Source organism: Phocoena sinus, chromosome 19 (genome assembly GCF_008692025.1).
Source record: "Phocoena sinus isolate mPhoSin1 chromosome 19, mPhoSin1.pri, whole genome shotgun sequence".
NCBI lineage: Eukaryota > Metazoa > Chordata > Mammalia > Artiodactyla > Phocoenidae > Phocoena > Phocoena sinus.
Window position 1 is genome coordinate 1,537,604 of NC_045781.1, and position 21,583 is coordinate 1,559,186.

Consider the following 21,583-nt stretch of genomic DNA (forward strand, 5'->3'; position numbering starts at 1 on the left):
ACCGGAAGGTCAGACTCATGAGGGCAGGCATATTTTTCTCTTTTGATCTTGATGCAGCCAAAGTAGTGCCTGGAATGGGTTAGGCACTTAATGAATGTTTCTTAAGGAGGGAGTAAATATGATGCTACAGATACCTTGTTTGTTTTTAGCATTTTGGCAAAGCTGTCTGCTCTCTTTACATAGCCCTTCCAGCTGTACTTAAATAAAAAAATTTTTAAATAAATAATAGATCACATGTTACAAAGCTATAACCACAAGCTAGCCAAGTTTCCTGTGTAACTATATGCTCTGCTTTATTCCCTCACTTCTCAGACTTCAGTTTCTCTAGAAACTGCACTGAGAGCCTAACCTTGTTCACATGGCCAAGGACTATTTTGGCCACTAACTTTGAATAATTAAATAATGATGGATATTAGCAATTTCCAAATTTCACAAATATTTTTCTGAGATGATATCAACTCTCCATGCATTGTTACTGCAGTTGTTGGTAAAATTATATTGTACCCAGCAAGGAACGAGGATCATGTAAACCAATCCTTTATCTCAGGGTTCAAATGCCCCCTTTGTAAATAAACTATGACTGGGACCGTAGAGTCACTCTCCAGGGAGAAAATGGCATGTGGTAAGTCACTCTTCTTTCGAGATAGGTAGATCTTAGATTCTAGAAAAGAACTGAATACATATCTAAATGTGGAGTAAGAACTATGTGTCCACCCCTGAATGGGACACCGTCACTGGCTCTACGTTTCTTCTGAGGGAACCAGAGACACAACACATTGTCCACCTGCTTCTGGCCATCCCACATCCCTCCTCTGTCTTCCCCACCATGGCCCTGTCTGGAAACTTTGCTCTCTTGACCCTGACCTAACACACTGAGACTCATAAATTGAGTCTAAAGCATCAGCCTACATACTTTGGAAGAGCAGTAAAACAGTGTTTATTAGACCCCAACTATGGATGGATGCACTTTGTGGCTGAGTGACAATTTGGTATCATGTGCGCATTTGTTTTTTTTAGGTTTGGGGAACATCTGAACTATAACTCTATTATAGTTTATATATATATATATATATATATATGAATATAACTATTATATCTGAGTACCTCTCTCTTAACAGCACAGACTACATTCCACGGAAATCTGGGTGCGTCCCCTTTAAGAAGCGTGGTTCTGCGGATATCTGGGTGCGTCCCCTTTAAGAAGCGTGAACCCCGCCAGTACTCAGAGCCTTGGGACACTCTTTCCCAGCTACCCTCAGGGTGAGGAGGAACTTTCCCAGAGGTGGGGAGCACCGCCCCTTGACAGGTCGTAGAATGCTGTGAACCACATTACCCTGAAGGCAAAGCGCGGCGCGTAAGGGCCCCTGAACCAATGACGGCTCAGGAGAGAGCCACTTCCGTTCTAGGGGGCGGTGTCTGGGCGGGCCTTCCGGCGTCGACCGCGGGCGACATTTTTAAACTCGGACCTGTTCGCTGGTGCCCGCTCCGGTACCTTGGGTCGGCACCAGGTAAAGGGAGCCAGGAAGGCGCTGTGTCCGCTGCTCTGAGGAAAGGCTGAGGCTCCGCGTGGGCGCCATCCGGCCTGACTCTGTCTCGGGGCCGGGACGGGCCTCCGTGCCTGGGCCTCACCATTGCCCACAGACTCCGCTGGGACGGCCAAGCGGATGGGTGCGATTCAGGTAAATGCTGCTCCCTCCGGACCCTCAGACAACTCTTCTCATTCTGCAGTATTTTCGTTCTTATCAATGTTCTATAACGAGCATCCTATGTTTATGTTTTTTTGTTTCCCAAAACCTTGGTTTTCCGAATATTGAAATAAGACGTGCGTGGGGAAAAAAAAAATTGCAGGGAACTTCCATGTTCAGTTGAATAAGCAGCTCTTACTAATACCCGTTCTTTGCTCAAGATATGAGATATAAGTAGGACCCCAGAAGCCGCCTGTGGGTTCCTTTCATAACAGTTATCCCCATCCCCCCAAAGTTAAGGTATTGTCTGATGTTTCAAGTAAGCATTTCGTTGCTTTTCCTGATAGTTTAAGCTGTGTGGAAAATATTCGACGACTGTAGTTTACCTTCGCTCAGTTATCTTAAAACTCTCTTATGACTGGAATCATATAAGTATTATGATGTGTCACACCCAATATGGTGTGACTTTACCCATTTTTTTCATGGCTATCCGTTAATTTTCCTTCTTTTGCAGTGTTCTAATAGTGTGAATACAGTATATGAGTAAAATACCTTTATAAATCCTGCTGTTGAAGGCTTTCTTTGTTTTTTTCTTTTGGCTTGTTTTTGGTCTCCTTTCTGTAATTATAAACATTGCTATGCTGGCCATACCTTCCTTGCTTTCTGGGATATATAAAGCACACATTTGTTCAGCGTATATGTTAAAATTATTATTGTATTTAAATGGCCATTTCCACTTTTTGATCTTGTTTTGCTCCATGTTACTAATTTTAATTTAGTGCTTTGAATGAGATTGTTATACTTAGTCTTAATCTATCCCGTAGTTAGTTGTATTTATTTTAACATCTTTATTGGAGTATAATTGCTTTACAATGGTGTGTTAGTTTCTGCTTTATAACAAAGTGAATCAGCTATATGTATACATATATCCCCATATCCTCTCCCTCTTGCGTCTCCCTCCCACCCTCCCTATCCCATCCCTCTAGGTGGTCACAAAGCACTGAGCTGATCTAGCTGATCTCCCTGTGCTATGCGGCTGCTTCCCACTAGCTATCTATTTTACATTTGGTAGTGTATATCTGTCAGTGCCACTCTCTCACTTCGTCCCAGCTTTACCCTTCCCTCTCCCCGTGTCCTCACGTCCATTTTCTACATCTGCGTCTTTATTCCTGTCCTGCCCCTAGGTTCTTCATAACCTATTTTTTTTAGATTCCATATACATGTGTTAGCATACGGTATTTGTTTTTCTCTTTCTGACTTCACTCTGTATGACAGACTCTAGGTCCATCCACCTCACTACAAATAAGTCAGTTTTGTTTCTTTTTATGGCTGAGTAATATTCCATTGTATATATGTGCCACATCTTCTTTATCCAGTCATCTGTTGATGGACACTTAGGTTGCTTCCATGTCCTGGCTATTGTCAATAACGCTGCAGTGAACATTGTGGTATATGACACTTTTTGAATTATGGTTTTCTCAGGGTATATGCCCAGTAGTGGGATTGCTGGGTCGTATGGTAGTTCTATTTTTAGTTTTTTAAAGAACCTCCATACTGTTCTCCATAGTGGCTGTATCAATTTACATCCCCACCAACAGTGCAAGAGGCTTCCCTTTTCTTCACACTCTCTCTACAATTTATTGTTCGTAGATTTTTTGATGATGGCCATTCTGACTGGTGTGAGGTGATACCTTATTGTACTTTTGATTTGCATTTCTCTAATGATTAGTGATGCCGTAGTTGTATTTTTATACACATCATGCATTAGGTAAACTTACAGTTTTACAGTATGCAGCCACTTAGAGGGTTTCTGCTTTTGCAGTGATTGTACTCTGTTAATAGTATTTATTTTACTGTTACGTCATCGTCCTCTGCTGGTATTGGAAGAGAAAATGATTAAGACATCTTGTTAAAATACTTGTTTTAAGGGGGACAAAATGAATCCTTGTAAGGATAAAAAGTTATAATGCTGGGAATCCTTATCAAGATGTTTAGAACCAAAGAAATTTCCATGTTTTTATAATGAGGTTGGAATAGAGGTCAGGTCTCATGTTTCCTTTGTCTTAAGTTTAAGGAGTCATCTTTGACAGCCACTTATCTCAAACTGCTGGAGGCCAAGCACTTTTACTCTGATGCCAGCAACAACCCCTTTATCACAGATTAATTTTCTGGTGCCATTTTCTTCTTGTAACTCTCTCTCTCTCTCTCTCTCTCTTTTTTTTTTTAGGCCACACTATGCAGCTAGCAGGATCTTAGTTCCCATACCAGGGATTGAAATCGAACCCATGGCAGTGAAAGCACCAAGATTTAGCCACTGAACCACGAGGGAATTCTGAGATTAATTTTCACTGTGAAGTCAACAAATGGTGGTTCCCTTCTCTACTGCAGGAGAAAAAAGCAGGTAGGAAATTACAGAAAATCTGTCTGAATATTTATGAAAGAAAAAAATATATAAATAACATGGATAAAAATTTTAAATTTGTATTTTTGAATTCTATTATATAATGTTATAATAATTTTCTTGAGTTTTATTATTTTTTTATATATAGCAGGTTTTTATTAGTTATTTATTTTATACATACTAGTGTGTATATGTCAATCCCAGTCTCCCAATTCATTCCTCCCACCCCAACATCCCCCCTTGGTGTCCATATGTTTGTTCTCTACATCTATCTGTGTGTCTATTTCTGCCCTGCAGACCAGTTCATCTGTACTATTTTTCTAGGTTCCACATATATGTGTTAACATACAATATTTGTTTTTCTCTTTCTGACTTGCTTCACTCTGTATAAGAGTCTCTAGATCCATCCATGTCTCTACAAATGACCCAATTTCGTTCCTTTTTATGGCTGAGTAATATTCCATTGTATATATGCACCACATCTTCTTTATCCAGTCGTCTGTCAATGGGCATTTAGGTTGTTTCCATGACCTGGCTCTTGTAAATAGTGCTGCAGTGAACATTGGGTGCATGCATCATTTATTTATTTATTTATGGCTATGTTGGGTCTTCGTTGCTGTGTGTGGCTTTCTCTGGTTGTGGCAAGCAGGGGCTACTCTTCATTGCAGTGCGTGAGCTTCTCGTTGCAGTTCCTTGTTGCAGAGCATGGGCTTTAGGCATGTGGGCTTCAGTAGTTGTGGCTCTTGGGCTCAGTAGTTGTGGCTTGTGGGCTCTACAGTGCAGGCTTAGTAGTTGTGACTCACAGGCTTTGTTGCTCTGCAGCATGTGGAATCTTCCCGGACCCGGGCTTGAACACTTGTCCCCTGCATTGGCAGGCAGATTCTTAACCACTGTGCCACCAGGGAAGTCCCTGCATGAGTCTTTTTGAATTACAATTTTCTCTGGGTATATGCCCAGTAGTGGATTGCTGGGTCATATGGTAATTCTATTTTTAGCTTTTTAAGGAACCTCCATACTCTTCATCATATGGCTGTATCAATTTACATTCCCACCAACAGTGAAAGACAGTTCCCTTTTCTCCACACCCTCTCTAGCATTTGTTGTTTGCAGATTTTCTTATGATGCCCATTCTAACTGGTGTGAGATGACACCTCATTGCAGTTTTGATTTGCATTTCTCTAATAAGTAGTGATGTTGAGTGACTTTTCATGTGCTTCTTGGCCATCCGTATGTCTTTGGAGAAATGCCTAATTAGGTCTTCTGCCCATTTTTGGATTGGGTTGTATGTTTTTTTAATATTGAGCTGCATGATCTGTTTACATATTTTAGAGATTAATCCTTTGTCCATTGATTCATTTGCAAGTATTTTCTCCCATTCTGAGGGCTGTCTTTTCGTCTTGTTTGTGGTTTCCTTTGGTTTGCAAAAGTTTTTAACCTTTATTAGGTCCCATTTGTTTATTTTTGTTTTTATTTCCATTACTCTAGGAGGTGGATCAAAAAAGATCTTGCTGTGATTTATGTCAAAGAGTGTTCTTCCTATATTTTCCTCTAAGAGTTTTATAGTGTCCAGTCTTACATTTAGGTCTCTAATCCATTTTGAGTTTATTTTTGTTTATGGTGTTAGGGAGTGTTCTAATTTCATTCTGTACATGTAGCTGTCCAGTTTTCCCAGCACCACTTATTGAAGAGACTGTCTTTTCTCCATTGTATATCTTTGCCTCTTTTGTCATAGATTAGTTGACCATAGGTGCTTGAGTTTTTCTCTGGGCTTTCTGTCCTGTTCCATTGATCTATATTTCTGTTCTTGTGTCAGTACCATATTGTTTTGATTACTGTAGCTTTGTAGTATAGTCTAAAGACAGGGAGTCTGATTCCTCCAGCTCCATTTTATTCCCTCAACACTGCTTTGGCTATTCGGGGTCTTTTGTGTCTCCATACAGATTTTAAGATTTTTTGTACTAGTTCTGTAAAAAATGCCACTGGTAATTTGATAGAGATTGCATTGAATCTGTAGATTGCTTTGGGTAGTATAGTCATTTCACAATTTCACAATATTGATTCTTCCAATCCAAGAACATGGTATATCTCTCCATCTGTGTCATCTTTGATTTCTTTCATCAGTGTCTTACAGTTTCTGAGTACAGGTCTTTTACCTCCTTTGTACATTTATTCCTAGGTATTTTATTCTTTTTTGTTGCAATGGTGAATGGGATTGTTTCCTTAATTTCTCTTTCTGATCTTTCATTGTTAGTGTATAGGAACGCAAGAGACTTCTATGCATTAATTTTGTATCCTGCAACTTTACCAAATTCATTGATGGGCTCTAGTAGTTTTCTGGTGGCATCTTTAGGATTCTCTATGTATAGTATCATGTCATCTGCAAACAGTGACACTTTTACTTCTTCTTCTCCAATTTGTATTCCTTTTATTTTTTCTTCTCTGATTGCCATGGCTACTACTTCGAGAACTATGTTGAATAATAGTGGCAAGAATGGACATCCTCTTCTTGTTCCTGATCTTACAGGAAATGCTTTCAGTTTTCCACCATTGAGAATGATGTTTGCTGTGGGTTTATTGTATATGACCTTTATTATGTTGAGGTAGGTTCCCTCGATGCCCACTTTCTGGAGAGTTTTTATCATGTAAATGAGTGTTGAATTTTGTCAGAAGCTTTTTCTGCATCTATTGAGATGATCATATGGCTTTTATTCTTCAATTTAAAATTTTATTTATTTATTTTTGGCTGCATTGGGTCTTTGTTGCGGTGTGTGGACTCCTCATTGTGGCAGCTTCTCTTGTTGTGGAGCACAAGCTCTAGGCATGCAGGCTTCATTAGTTGTGGCACCTGGGCTCAGTAGTTGTGGTGCACCGGCTTAGTTGCTCCACAGCATGTGGGATTATCCCAGAGCAGGGCCCAAACCTGTGTCCCCTGCATTGGCAGGTGGATTCTTAACCACTGTACCACCAGGGAAGTCCCTTAGTAGTCTCTTACAATGCTTTGTATTTCTGTGGTGTCTGTTGTAACTTCTCATTTTTCATTTCTAATTTTATTGATTTGAGTCCTCTCCCTCTTTTTCTTGATGAGTCTGGCTAAAGATTTATCAGTTTTGTTTATCTTCTCAAAGAAGTTTTATTGATCTTTGCTATTGTTTTCTTTGTTTCTATTTCATTTATTTCTGCTCTTATCTTTATGATTTCTTTCTTTCTACTAACTTTGAGTTTTGTTTGTTCTTCTTTCTCTAGTTCCTTTAGGTCTAAGTTTAGATTGTTTATTTGAGATTTTTCTTGTTTCTTGAGGTAGGCTTGTGTTGCTATAAACTTCCTTCTTAGAACTGCTTTTGCTGTATCCCATAGGTTTTGGATCATCGTGTTTTCATTGTCATTTGTCTCTAGATATTTTTTGATTCCTTCAGTGATCTCTTGGTTATTTAGTAACATACTGTTTAGCCTCTGTTGTGTTTTTTACCTTTTTCCCCTGTAATTGATTTCTAATCTCATAGCATTGCAGTTGGAAAAGATTCTTAATATGATTTCAATTTTCTTAAATTTACTGAGGCTTGATTTGTGACCCAAGATGTGATCTGTCCTGGAGAATGTTCTGTGTGCACTTGAGAAGAAAGTGTAATCTGCTGTTTTTGGGTGGAATGTTCTATAAATATCAATTAAATCTATCTGGCCTACTGTGTCATTTAAAGCTTGTGTTTCTTTATTAATTTTCTGTCTGGATAATCTGTCCATTGATGTAAGTGAGGTCTTAAAGTCCCCCATCATTATTGTGTTACTGTCAATTTCCTCTTTTATAGCTGTTAGCATTTGCTTTATGTATTGAGGTGCTCCTATGTTGGGTGCATATATATTTATAATTGTTATCGCTTCTTGGATTGATCCCTTTGTTATTATGTAGTGTCTTTCCTAGTCTCTTGTAACATTCTTTATCTTAAAGTCTATTTTATCTGATATGAGTATTGCTACTCCAGCTGTCTTTTGATTTCCATTTGCATGGAATATCTTTTTCCATCCCCTCACTTTCAGTCTTATGTGTCCCTAAGTCTTACCCCTTAAGTGGGTCTCTTGTAGACAGCATGTATATGGGTCTTGTTTTTGTATCCATTCAGCGAGCCTGTGTCTTTTGGTTGGAGCATTTAATCCATTCACGTTTAAGGTAATTACCGATATGGATGTTCCTGCCACGATTTTCTTAATTGTTTTGGGTATGTTTTTGTAGGTCCTTTTCTTCTCTTGTGTTTCCCACTTAGAGAAGTTCCTTTAGCATTTGTTATAGAGCTGGTTTGGTGGTGCTGAATTCTCTTAGCTTTTGCTGGTCTGTAAAGGTTTTGATTTCTCCGTCAAATCTGAATGAGATCCTGAATGAGATTAATCTTCGTGTAGGTTCTTTTCATCACTTTAAATATATCATGCCACTCCCTTCTGGCTTGTAGAGCTTCTGCTGAGAAATCAGCTGTTAACCTTATGGGAGTTCCCTTGTATGTTATTTGTCATTTTTCCCTTGTTGCTTTCAATAATTTTTCTTTGTCTTTCATTTTAGTTTGATTACTATGTGTCTCAGCATGTTACTCCTTGGGTTTGTCCTGCCTGGACTCTCTGTGATTCCCGGACTTAGGTGGCTATTTCCTTTCCCATGTTAGGGAAGTTTTCGACTATAACCTCTTCAAATAGTTTCTCAGGTCCGGTTGTCTCTCTCTTCTGCTTCTGGGACCTGTATAATACAAACGCTGCTGCATTTAACTTTGTCCCAGAGGTCTCTTAGGCTGTCTTCTTTTCTTTTCATTCTTTTTTCTTTGTTCCACAGCAGTGAATTCCACCATTCTGTCTTCCAGGTGAGTTCTGCCTCAGTTATTCTGGTATTGATTCCTTCTAGTATATTTTTCATTTTGGTTATTGTATTGTTCATCTCTGTTTGTTTGTTCTTTAATTCTTCTAGGTCTTTTAAAACATTTTTTGCATCTTCTTGATCTTTGCCTCCATTCTTTTTCCGAGGTTTGCCTATCTCCACTTCATTTAGTAGTTTTTCTGGGATTTTATCTTGTTTCTTCATCTGGTACATAGTCATCTGCCTTTTCATTTTGTTTGTTTTTCTGTGAACGTGGTTTTCATTCCACAGGGTGCAGCATTGTAGTTTTTCTTGCTTCTGCTGTCTGTCCTCTGGTGGATGAGGCTATCTAAGAGGCTTTTGCAAGCTTCTTGATGGGAGGGACTGGTGGTGGGTAGAGCTGGGTGTTGCTCTGGTGGGCATAGCTCAGTAAAACTTTGTTTTGTCTGCTGATGGGTGGGGCTGAGTTCCCTCCCAGTTGGTTGTTTGGCCTGAGGTGACGCAGCACTGGAGGCTACAGCCTCTTTGATGGGGCTAATGGTGGACTCTGGGAGGGCTCATGCCAAGGAGTACTTCCCAGAGCTTCTGCTGCTGCTGTTCTTGTCCCTGTGGTGAGCCACAGCCATATCCTGCATCTGCAGGATACCTTCCAACACTAGCTGGTAGGTCTGGTTGTCTCCTATGGAGTCACTACTCCTTCCCTTTGGGTCCTGATGTGCACACTACTTTGTGTATGCCCTCCAAGCTTGGAGTATATGTTTCCCCCAGTCCTGTCGAAGTCCTTTAGTCAAATCCTGCTAGCCTTCAAAGTCTGTTTCTCTGGGAATTTCTCCTCCTGTTGCCAGACCCCAAGGTTGGAACCCTGACTTGGGGCTCAGAACCTTCACTCCAGTGGGTGGACTTCTGTGCTATAAGTGTTCTCCAGTTTGTGAGTCACCCATCCAGCAGTTATGGAATTTGATTTTATTGTGATTGCACCTCTCCTACTCTCTCATTGCAGTTTCTGCTTTGTCTTTGGATGTGGGGTATCTTTTTTCCTGAGTTCCAATGTCTTCCTGTCAATGATCGTTCAGTAGTAAGTTGTAATTCCAGTGCACTCACAAAAGGCAGTGAACACACATCCTTCTACTCTGCCATCTTGAACCAGTCTCCATAATGTTAATAATTTCTAATCAGAACTTAGTATATGGATTATATAAGCTGAAATTTTATATAAAGCAATAATTTATAAGATAACCAAGGGGCCTCCCTGGTGGCACAGTTGAGAGTCCGCCTGCCAATGCAGGGGACACGGGTTCATGTCCTGGTCCGGGAAGACCCCACATGCCACAGAGTGGCTGGGCACGTGAGCTATGGCCGCTGAGCCTGCGTGTCTGGAACCTGTGTTCCACAACGGGAGAGGCCACAACAGTGAGAGGCCCGCATACTGCAAAAAAAAAAAACAACAACAAAACAAAAAGATAACCAAGTAAAATTGGAAAAGGAAGTATAATATACGAACTTCTGATCAGATGTGAGGGCCAACTACAAGCTACAAGAAGATAAAAATGTATTATTAGCAAGGGAGAAATAGAAGAGGGAATCAAATGGAAGTGTCAGAAACAGACCTGTATGTAAAATGAGACTTAATTTTGATATTTGTGACTTAGGACTATAATAGTGCTTTATGACATGCCAACACCATTTCCTTGCCAACACGATCCCTTATTCTTCTGGGCTCACTGGGCTCCAGTCATACTAGCTTTGTAAATGCTGCTCAAAGACACCAGGCATGACTCTGATAGAGAGGCTTTGTACTTGTTTGTCCCACTTTTGGAAGGCCTTTTCTCAAGATATCCACATGACCTTATGGTACAACTGTAACATTTTCTGCCCTCTTTTATGTTTTAGTTTCCTCTTGAGCATTTGTCTTCATCTGAAATATTAAATGGTTCACTCATTAACCTTTTTTGTCTATGTTGCTGATGGGAATTAATATTACATGGCCCTACTCTTCCCACAGGTTCCACATTCAGCAGAACCACTTATGGACCCTGCACTGGTGAGTGTCAGGTGTCCTAGAAGTCTTTTGCTGCCACTCTTCCTGGACTTGGTGTCTGGGGACCCTAAGCCCAGGTTTCCAAGTCCAGGCCAGAGGTTATATGGACAGATTCCCATTTTTGGCAGCCCGTGGACTGAGATGTGAAAGGTCTTAGGTATAGCGGGTAATATGTATAAATGTTTGAGGATGAGATTGAGATGGGAGTGTTTTAGGACTTGTAGGTCTTTGTTAACAGCTGGTAAGAACAGAGAGCAAGGGGGCCAGAGTTAGACCTAGAATGGTAGACTGAGAAGAGGTTTCTGTTCTGAGAATGATGGAAGACATGGAATTTTTGGAACAGAGAGAGGGAAAGTGATGTGACTTAGGTTTTAAGAGGCTACTCCTGGCTGCAGAGTGCACAAGAGACTGGGGGAGAGAAAGAAAAGGAGATAATGAAGGAGGCTATTGCAGTCATCCAGACGCACATTAGTTCTTGCTGGACCAAAGTGGTGCATGAGGAGGTAGGAGAAATACTTGGCTTCTGGATTTGCTTTTAAAGTAGGGGCTGATCAGATTTTCTAATGTGGAGGGCTAACAGGTAACTCCAAGTTTCTTTTCCCTTTGCATCTGGAAGGGTGGCAGTGCCACCAACTGAGATGGGGAAGTCAGTGGTAGCAGTCCTTTTCCGTGAGAATATTAAGAATTGGGTTTTGGCTGTTTTGATTCTCAGATGTTCCAGTGACTCCAAGAATAGGAGACAAGGGGACGGCTGAACGTGCAGATCTAGAGTGCTGGGGGAGGCTTCAGGATGCCATTAGGAGACAAGGGAAGATAAGGGGGCTGTCACAAAGACAGATAAGAAGAGTGGTCATCAGTGGGAAGGTGGGGGGTGGGAGGGAAAGTCCATCAGTTGGCTCAGGTTTTTATGGGGGAGTGCCTATGAAATTGATTAATTGATGCAGAGGGAAAGCAGAATGTAAGTGAAGTGAAAGTAAAGTCAGGCTGGTGGTTATTTTTCTTCCTGTGCACTCACTAGGCTTTTGTGGTGGAACTTGGGTAGTTTCTGACAGAATGTCAGATGAGTTTACCTAAGGTGTGTCAAGTGGGTGTGGATTTTGAATGGGTGTTACATGGACAGAGATTGCAACTGGTGAGGAGACATAACGTGCAATACAGAGGTGGAACATGAACAGGCGTATTTAGATGTGCATGTTTTGACTGAGGTTAAAGTCAGGAACAAGGCCTGGTGGGGAAGCCTTCAGAACAGACCGGTGGAGAGTTGGGGTACGGTGGGATCCTGTTGCATTGGCAGGAACTTTCTGATGCTGTGTGCAGGAGGGTATGTGAGGAGGCAGGAGACATGCCAGTTTTGTGGGCTGGGTGGTGGTGATGGGGATCAGATGTATGAGGAGTTAGCCAGTGAGTATGCATGTGGGGAAGGTGTGTGACAAAATTGCCCCAGAGCCCTCATACCAGGAGTTTAAGAGAGAATGATGAGTGCAAGTTTGTTTGTGTCTGGGAGACATGATCCTGGGGACTCTCAGGCTGTTGTCTTGCTGAAGAGGGAGGGAGCCATGCATACCAGGCCCACAGCTTAGATGGCATCTATCTGCCCACCTACCTACCTGTTGTTGCTGAGAGTTGTACCTAGTGCTCAAGGAAGTATGAAGAGTTATTAGGTACCAGTGCCCTCTAAGTTAGGGAGCTGGGGAGGAAGATGAACCGAGTGAGTATGGGTTAGGGGCACTTATGGGGTCCTGGGGAGAGAGGCTGCTTATGGAGACATCGTCCCTGTCATCACAGGGCTCTGTGACCTTTGAGGACGTGGCTGTATACTTTTCCCAGGAGGAATGGAAGCTTCTTGATGAGGCCCAGAGATTCCTGTACCACGATGTCATGCTGGAGACCTTTGCACTTGCTGCGTCATTGGGTAAGGCCCTCACACCTATCCCAGCATCCCAGGCAGGTCTCCGCCTTTCCCTGTTTTTCCAAAAGCAAGTCTGTTTTTTCACAGCTAGACAGTGGGTACATCTATATTACTGCTTCCCTCTCATCTGTGTTGTTGGTGCCAAGGCTGAGTGAATGTGTATACGATCTCCTTTCAGGAGTATCCCAAATACCAGCGGCTCTGAGGTTTTTTCAGTGAAGTTTTTCTGGGTCATAAGACTTGGAATTAGTTCAGTGGGTTCCATTAGTCTCAGCCACTCCCTGCTAAGTTGACTCCGTAGACCCATGTACCTCTGTGCTCCAGGCTCTGCCATCTTCCAGCTGACATTTCTTGGGGCCTTACCATTCCAGGAATTGTTGGGACTTAATGTGGTCAGTATTTGTGGGGTCTTCTTGGCTGTTTCTATGAGACCCTCATCTCAAAGATTCTTTTTGTTACATATTTTTTTCCTGAGGTTGTTTTGGGATTGGTTGTCCCCCGGGTCAGTACTGACTGTTCACCTGTCATGTCTTTCTCTTAGGACTTTCATCTTCTAGGTACCATGTTGTCCAGCTGGAGCTGAGAGGAGAACCCTGGGTACATGACAGAGTGGACATGACTCCAGACAGAGCAAGAGGGGCTCAAATATGGCCTGACCCTGGTAATTAGCATTGGGGGAGGAAGTGACATCATGGTTCGATTCACATCATATCAGGAACATGTCCCGTACCCAACACTGTTTTGGTGTCAAGGCCAGTGACTGTGTACCTCATTTCTGTTTCTCCTCCATCCTTGACACTTGCCTCCTGTGATTTTTCCTCTGACTTCCAACCCAGAATTATCCCTTACCTCTTTGTCTTCCACTCCTAATTGTTCCTCTCCATCCTCCCTCTGCTGTGCTTTCCACTATTCACCTACACTTAATGTTTCATGAGGTCTGCACCTCTCCTCAAAATAGTCCTTGAACGCCAGCTACTCAATGAAAATCAGATTTTCCTGGACCTGGACACAGCTTTCCACATAGCACACACATGTCACCAGCAGCCAAGGTCCTAGTGAAAACTGTTCCTGGAGGAATGAGTTGTGGACCCCTAGCTCCTTTATGCATTCCACCCCGTCCTTCTGTCATTTGCCTGGTGAGTGCTCCCTGTCCTGTGATGTGTAGAGGGTCAGTACTGTACAGCAAGGCTTGCCTAGCCTCCCTGCAACTTCTTGTCTTGAAAACAGTCTCATAGATTTATTCCTTTCTATGTCAGACAAACATTTGTGATGGGGCTGCCTCCTTATACCAAAATCCTATGTCAAGTTTACCTGTATTTCTCTGCTTTCAGGGTGTTGGTATATAGCAGAGAAAAAGCAGACACCTTCTGAGCAGAATGTTTCTGTAGAAGTGCCACAAATAAATACTTCAGAGGCAGACCTGTTCACCCTGAAGTCCTATCCCTGGGAGACGTGCTGCCTGTACTTAGAAGGTGGTTTGCATCTAGCTGAGGACCTTGGCACAAACCCTGGCCAGAAACTCTGTGGGGCAGGTGTGCAGTTTCACCAGCACACTGGAGAGGAACTCTTTAGAAGAGACGTGGGTAAGACCTTTATGAAGAGCCACACCATCCATGCATCCAAGAAGTCTTTCACATTCCAGGAGTCTGGGAAGGATTTCCCTTGTAGCTCTGGCCTTCTCCAGCACCAGGTCACTCCACAAAAGGACACCGAGTTTGTAGAGGCCTTTCACAATGGAGAAAAGCGTTACAGGTGCAGTGAATGTGGGAAAGCCTTCTGCCGTAAATACAGGCTTGCTCAGCACCAGAGAGTCCACACTGGAGAAAGACCTTATGAATGCAGTGAATGTGGGAAAGTCTTTAGATGCAACTCCAACCTTGTTATACATAGAAGAATTCACACTGGGGAAAGGCCTTATGAGTGTAGAGAATGTGGGAAGTTCTTTAGACAAAACGCCCAACTTATTGTGCACCAGAGAATTCACACTGGAGCCAAGCCTTACAAGTGCAGTGAATGTGGGAAAACCTTCATTACTAAAAGCAAACTTATTCAGCACCAGAGAGTCCACACTGGAGAGAGACCTTATGAATGTGGAGAATGCAGAAAAGCCTTCACCTATAAACGCATGCTTGTTCAGCATCAGAGAGTCCACACTGGAGAGAGGCCTTATGAGTGCAGTGAATGTGGGAAAGTCTTTAGGTACATCGCCAGCCTCATTAAACATAGAAGAATTCACACTGGGGAAAGGCCTTATGAGTGTAGTGAATGTGGGAAGTCCTTTAGGCAAAGGGCCCACCTTCAGGTCCACCAGAGAATTCACACTGGAGCAAAGACTTACAAGTGCAGTGAATGTGGGAAATGTTTTAGCCAAAACTCTATTCTCACTACGCACCAGAGAGTTCACACTGGCGAAAGGCCTTATAAGTGCAGTGAATGTGGAAAGTGTTTTAGCCAAAGCTCTACTCTTATTAAGCACCAGAGTTCACACTGGAGAAAAACCATATGAGGAGAATTCTTTAGCCAAAGCATCCAGCTTACTCAACACCGAAAAGCTCACACCCCAGAAAGGCCTCATCAGTGCAGATGTGGAAAAGTTTTCTGTCAAGGGTCTGCTCTAACTGAGCACTAGAAACTTCACAGCTCAGATAGACCCTATGAGTACAGCAAATGTAGGAAAGCTTTCAGCCAAAGGTCTTACCTTATTTGATACCAGAAAGTTCATCTAGAGAAGGGACTTCAAATGAGATGAGAGCAGTGAACGAGCTGTCTCCTTAGTTAATACATCATACTGAATAGACTCTCTGAGGAAGTCATCAACTGGAATTTGAATGCCATACATCTGAACAGCTCTTGTGTGCAGATTGCCTATGAGTACTGGCTTCATAGGAAGCTTTTCAGGAGCTATACTCTACTTTCTAACCTGTGCAAGCCCCTTGCTGGACTCAATGTCACTGTAAGTTTTTTACCTCTCCCAAGTGGCAGATCCCAGTACTGGGCATTAGTCATCGCATTGTGATCAGGGTAGGTAGACCTTTGTGCTGTCCTGTCCCCCGGAGGGAAGCATGAATAACCTGAGCACTTGGGTGTTGTCATGCTCTTCTGTCAAGGACAGAACCTAAGCAGCTTTGACCACTGTGACCTTGGCAGCTTACAGTTTACTTTCCTTGGTGATATTGTCTCATGTCATGCTCACGATGGATGTTTCTAGCTCCAGATCACCCTGTTTGGGAACTATCTGCCTCCATTTGCTCTACTCTGTGAAAAAATAAAGACTATAGTTTAAGCCACGTCTTTTGTGGGTGTTCCAATCTTTGTATTCTTCAATAAGGATAGTATCATGGCGGAGAATGGTTTTCACTCCAGTTTTGATCTAATTTGAATTGTTGTCTAAAGCCTGCTGGGGTAGACTACAGGGCTCTGGGACTAATGTGACCTGGATGTTAGAATTTTTGGTGGGTGCCGAGGTCACCCTGAGATGAGGACAGTTGTATGAACCACCAGTGTTTTTTGGAGCTGCATAAGTTCTCTTTTTTCACATGGGATGTCACATCATGACTCCAGTACTGTTCAAGAGAAGAAGTTCTCTAGGTCCAGCTGGAAAAGAGCCATGTGCCATAATGTCCATAACATGGTAGGCTGGTTTTGCTGAGCGTTAGATTACAGATATCAGGTGGGAACCATATTTCGTACAGAAACAGGGAATTAATAGGGAGTGAGTGACTAGCAAACAAAAAGAGATGAACCTATTCTAAAATTGCATCCATGAATGTTCCCTTGACTGGCTGTTTAGGATAATGTTTTTGCAAAAATTCTCAGGAGCTACAGAGCGGTTTCTCTCCTGAGGTCCCAGTCAGCGTCAGGCTAAATAATGTAAAGGTTTTGGGATCCCATAGCATCTGCAGATTGTTTATCTCAAGGCCATTGGTGCATAGCAAAGATAATGGGTAATAAAAGTGGAAATCGTGTAGTCCAGGCATGTGGTTTTTAGGATGCAGGCAGTTCCTGGATAACTCACGTGGAAACACCTTTCATTGCTCACCAGTCTTCATTGCTACCACAACAGAATCCCTCCCATTAGACAAGGAGATGTGATGGGGTTAACATGTGGTTACCAGAGTTCTACTGAAGAGATTCAGAAAAGATTCAGATTTTTTATGTGAATCCAATTTTTATTAAATTTAATTGAGCTGTATAGTTGGTATGTGCTGAACTGAACATACCTAAAATGTACAGCTTGGTTAAGTTTTAATATGTGTAAACCCACAGAACCATCATAATTACATCCATCACTCATGCCATATCCACCTTGTGACGTCTCTCCCAGGACTCCCAGGCAACTAGTATTGATTTATTTTTTCCCATTCAATTAGTGTTTTCTACACTTAATATCATTGGGGTCTTAATGTTTACTTTTATATTTGTCTCTTTTTCATGATGCATAATTATTTTGAGAATCGTTTAAGTTGCTGATAAATATAATTCATTTTTTTCCTGAAAAATATACTGTTTGGATATACCACCCACTGACTGTTTATCCATACATCTGTTAAAGGATGGGTTTTTGTGGATTGTATCCTTTTTGTCTATGACAGATAAGCTTAATAAATTATATATACGTATGGTTTCATATTCAAAATTCAATGACTATACCCTTTTGTGTGCCATTCACAGTATGGGAGCATTCCAGTTTTCCTGTATTCCTCTCTAGTACTTGGTTGATATGGCTAGTGTTTCAGTATTACCTGTTTAAATGTGTAGAGGTGTCTCACTATGGTCTGATTGCATTTCCCTAATGATTCATGATGTTGAACATTTTTGTGTTTATTTGCCAGGTGTATGTCTTCTTTGATAAAATGTCTGTCTTTTATTAGTAACTGAGAAGGCAAAAATCTGTTGGAGCTTGACTTTTCTTCAATGACTTCGCTGGGTGGAATAAATGCGCTCACATCGTTATTCATCACGAATGTTCCTCATTATTAACATAGTCTCCGTTACCTTAAGTCCAGACACGTATAAAACAACTAACCGAACCTTGATTGTTGTGTTTGCCAATTTCCCTGGTATGAATACTCCAACTGTGAGCAATTCCAAGCAGTGAATATGAAGTTTTTACTGCACCAGAGGCACAAGAAGCCAAACGCTGAGATGCCAATGTTTGCAGGGGAGAAGGCAGCCAAGCCAGGAGTTAGAAGTCTCAGCTCCACCTTCCTGGAGGCGATGTGCTTGAGATATTTAAGGTATGAAGAGGCAGTGTGGTCTTAGGTGTGAGGAAAGGCCATCAGAGTTAGAGAAAAGGTGAGGTAATTGCTGTGTGCAGGTGTATTTCATTACATGCTTCTTCACAGATGCATGTTCAAAAATGGTGTCCCTGAATGGGACATCACTGGCTCTACTCTTTAATGAGGGAAACAGAGAAGCAACACATGGTCCACCTGCTTATGGCCACCCCACATTCCTCCTCTGTCTTGTTCACTATGGACCCCTGTCTGGAGTGTATGTTCTCTTGACTCTGACCTAACACAGTGAGGTCTAAAGCTTTATTTAGCCTACATCCTTTGGAAGAGCAATAAGACAATGTTAAATAGACCCCAGCTATGGATGCATGAACTTTGTGTCATAGTGACAACCTGGTATCATGTGCCCGTTTGGTTTTGTAGGTTTCGGAAACGTCTGAAATATTATGGCTGTCTCTCTGGGACCAGCGAAGACTACATTCCATGGAAATCTGGGTTCGTCTCCTTTAAGAAGCGTGAAACTCCGCCCCCGTCCTCAGAGCCTCCAGGACACTCTTTCCCAAGAGCCCGGGCAGTGAGGCGGGGCTTTTCCTGTAGGCGGGGAGCACCACCCCTTGACAGGTTCTAGAGGCCTGTGAACTGCATTACCCAGAAAAAAACTACGCCAGTTCGTGGGCGCCCCTGGGCCAATGAAGGCTCAGGAAAGAGTCACTTCCGTTCTAGAGGACGGAGTCTGGGCGGCTTTTCCGGCGTCGACTGAGGTCATTTTGTAAACTCGGCTGTGTTCACAGGCGGGGAACTTCGCAACGCTGTGAAGGCCAGAGGTCAGGGAGCCAGGAAGGCGCGGTGCCCGCTTCTCTGAGCTTCGTCTGAGGCTCGGCGTGGGCACTATCCGGCCTGACTCTGTCTTGGGCGGTTGGTGCCGCAGTGCCCGGGCCCCACCTTCACCCACAAACTCCGCTGGCGCCGGCGCAGATGTGTCTGATTCAGGTAAATGCTGCGTCATCCGGGCCCTCCCCCAACTCTTCTCATTCAGCAGTGTTTTATCTGTGTTCTTTTACTAGTGTCCTATAGTTATTATTTGTACCCCCAAAACTTAGCTTTCCGAAGTTTTTTTTTCCCTGCCTGGGAAAAAAAAAATTGCAGAGGACTTCAATGTGCGGTTGAAGAAGCTCTGAGATTAATATCCGTTCACCGCTCAGGCCAAAATTGCTGTATAAATAGGACCTCAGAAGCAGCCTGTGGGGTTCTTCCAAATAATTATCCCCATCCCCAGCAAGTTAATGTATTGGCTGCTGTTTGAAGTAAGCATTTCCTTTCTTTTCTTGATAGTTTTGCCAACTATGTGGAAACTATTTGACATGTCTTGTTTAGTTTCGCTTGTTTTAAACGTTTTTATGAATGTAATATGTTTTATGATGTGTTTTTCTTCTTTTGCGCAATGTGGTGTGACTTTACCCATGTTTTTCATGGCTATCACTTTGTGGAAGAAAGAGGTGAAACAGGAGGGAAGGGGCAGGGCACAGCCTTTAAAGGAATGACATATCCATAGGACTTGACTAAAACAAACAGGTTTGAACCAATTAGGTCCAAGATGGCGGAAGATTTGATTTCCAGTGGATCTTGAGGCTCATTATACTCCCATTGTAATACATGAGCATGTAAATAACACACCCACCAGCGACCTGCCAGTTCTAAGGCTAACTCTAAAAGGCCAAAAAGTGAGTAGTGGCCCAATTCCTGGAAATACCTGCCCCTTCCCGGGAAGTAGTTGGAATAATCCTCCCACTCAGCCTGTGAAATTACGTAGAACATAAAAAGTAAGCACGTCATATTTTGAGGCTTCTCGCCTTCTGAGATGGCCCACACTCTGTGGAGTGTGTTCCTCGCTAAATAAATCCAATTCTTACCTATCACGTTGTCTCACTGAACTCTTTCTGTGAGGAGACTTCAAGAACCTGAGGTTCATTAAGTCCTGAGACCAGGTGTGTGATATCAAGTAAAGTCCCAATCTGAGTTGCATGGTTTCAGGGGGACCCCTTGCAGGGTCTGAGAGTGGGCACTTGTGTAACACTCGTAAATTAATTGTCCAAGGAGACACACATGCTGACAAAGCAAGAGACTTTATTGGAAAGGGGTGCCTAGGCGAAGAGCAACACAGTAGGGAACCCAGGAGAATTGCTCTGCCACGATGCTTGCAATCTCAGCTTTTATGGTAATAGGGTTAGTTTCCGGGTTGTCTATGGCCAGTTGTTCTGACTCAGGGTCCTTCCTGGTGGTGCACTCACCTCTCAGCCAAGGTGGATTCCATCGTGAGGGGGGTTCTGGGAGGTAGGCAGGACATATCATCTCTTCCTTCTTCCTTTCGGACCCTCCCACATTCTCCCAGTTAGCTTTCAGAGGCAGCACCCCTTTCTTTATCGGAACTTCCTGTTGTGAGACAATTCAGGCAAGTGGTTATCATTGTGCCTGGCCAAGGTGGGCGGTTTCAGTTCCCTAACACATTCATTTTCCTTTCTTGTGCTGTATTCTGTATATATGAATATATGAGTAAAATGTCTTTATAAGTTCCCCTGTTGAAGGCTCTTCTTTGTTTACATGTTTCTTTTTTCTTCTTTTTTTGTTTTTGGTCTACTTTCTGTATTTATAGCCATACCTGCCATCTGTTCTTGTGTACATATGCATTTATCTAGCATATATGTTAAAATTTTTATTTAAATGAACATTTCCACTTTTTACTTTTGTTCTTACTAATTTTAACTTAGTTCTTTGAATGAAATTATACATATTTTTCAACTACCCCATTGTTAGATTTTGATACAGACTTATACATTACATAAACTCAGTTTTGCAGCGTACACACACTTAGAGTGTTTTGGGGTTTTTTAAATAATTTTTATTGGAGTATAGTTGATTTACAATGTTGTGTTAGTTTCAAGTGTACAGCAAAGTAAATCGCTTATAAATATACATATATTCATTCTTTTCTAGAGTCTTCTCCCATATAGGTCATTACAGAGTACTGAGTAGCGTTCCCTGTGCTATAAAGTAAGTCCTAATTAGTTATCTGTTTTATATATAGTAGTGTGTATATATCAATCCCAGTCTCCCAAATTATCCCCCCCTCCCCACTTTCCCCCGGTAACAAGAAGTTTGTTTCTACACCTGTGGCTCTGTTTCTGCTTTGTAAAAGTTTATTTCTATTTTTTGTTTTTTAGCAATATAATCATGTCTTTTTCTGTTTGACTTACTTCACTCAGTATGACAGTCTCTAGGTCCATCCATATTGCTACCGATGGCATTATTTTGTTCTTTTTTATGGCTTTTTTATCCAGTGTGTATACGTATCACATCTTTATCCACTCCTCCATTGGTGAACACAAGTTGCTTCCATGTCTTGGCTGTTGTAAATAGTGCTACAGTAAACATTGTGCTGCTTGGTTCTTTTCAGATTGTGGTTTTCTATGGATATATGCACAGGAGTC

General features: G+C 42.2%; 1 protein-coding gene and 1 long non-coding RNA gene across 7 annotated transcripts in view; one reads left to right on the forward strand and one right to left on the reverse strand.

The window, feature by feature from the left end:
* Positions 1-1,199: 1,199 nt before the first annotated feature.
* Positions 1,200-21,583, forward strand: part of LOC116743532 (zinc finger protein 501-like) — a 30,822-nt gene continuing 10,438 nt past the window's right edge. For 3 of the 5 annotated variants that reach the window (XM_032612061.1, XM_032612060.1, XM_032612062.1), the window contains exons 1-8: positions 1,423-1,679; positions 3,913-4,086; positions 10,920-10,958; positions 12,741-12,867; positions 13,406-13,525; positions 14,196-18,101; positions 18,522-18,593; positions 18,890-19,088. In XM_032612061.1, coding sequence (XP_032467952.1) covers positions 10,944-10,958; positions 12,741-12,867; positions 13,406-13,525; positions 14,196-15,370 — 1,437 coding nt within the window. In that variant the 5' untranslated portion in view covers positions 1,423-1,679; positions 3,913-4,086; positions 10,920-10,943 and the 3' untranslated portion in view covers positions 15,371-18,101; positions 18,522-18,593; positions 18,890-19,088. Of the gene's footprint in view, positions 1,680-3,912; positions 4,087-10,919; positions 12,868-13,405; positions 13,526-14,195; positions 18,102-18,521; positions 18,594-18,889; positions 19,089-21,583 lie in introns of those variants that run through there. The other 2 variants (XM_032612063.1, XM_032612059.1) reach the window with 2 other exon arrangements.
* The window catches only part of LOC116743542, a 30,139-nt gene continuing 28,232 nt past the window's right edge, over positions 19,677-21,583 (reverse strand). For both annotated transcript variants that reach the window (XR_004346807.1, XR_004346806.1), the window contains exon 7: positions 19,677-20,528. This is a non-coding gene — a long non-coding RNA (uncharacterized LOC116743542). The remainder of the gene's footprint in view (positions 20,529-21,583) is intronic.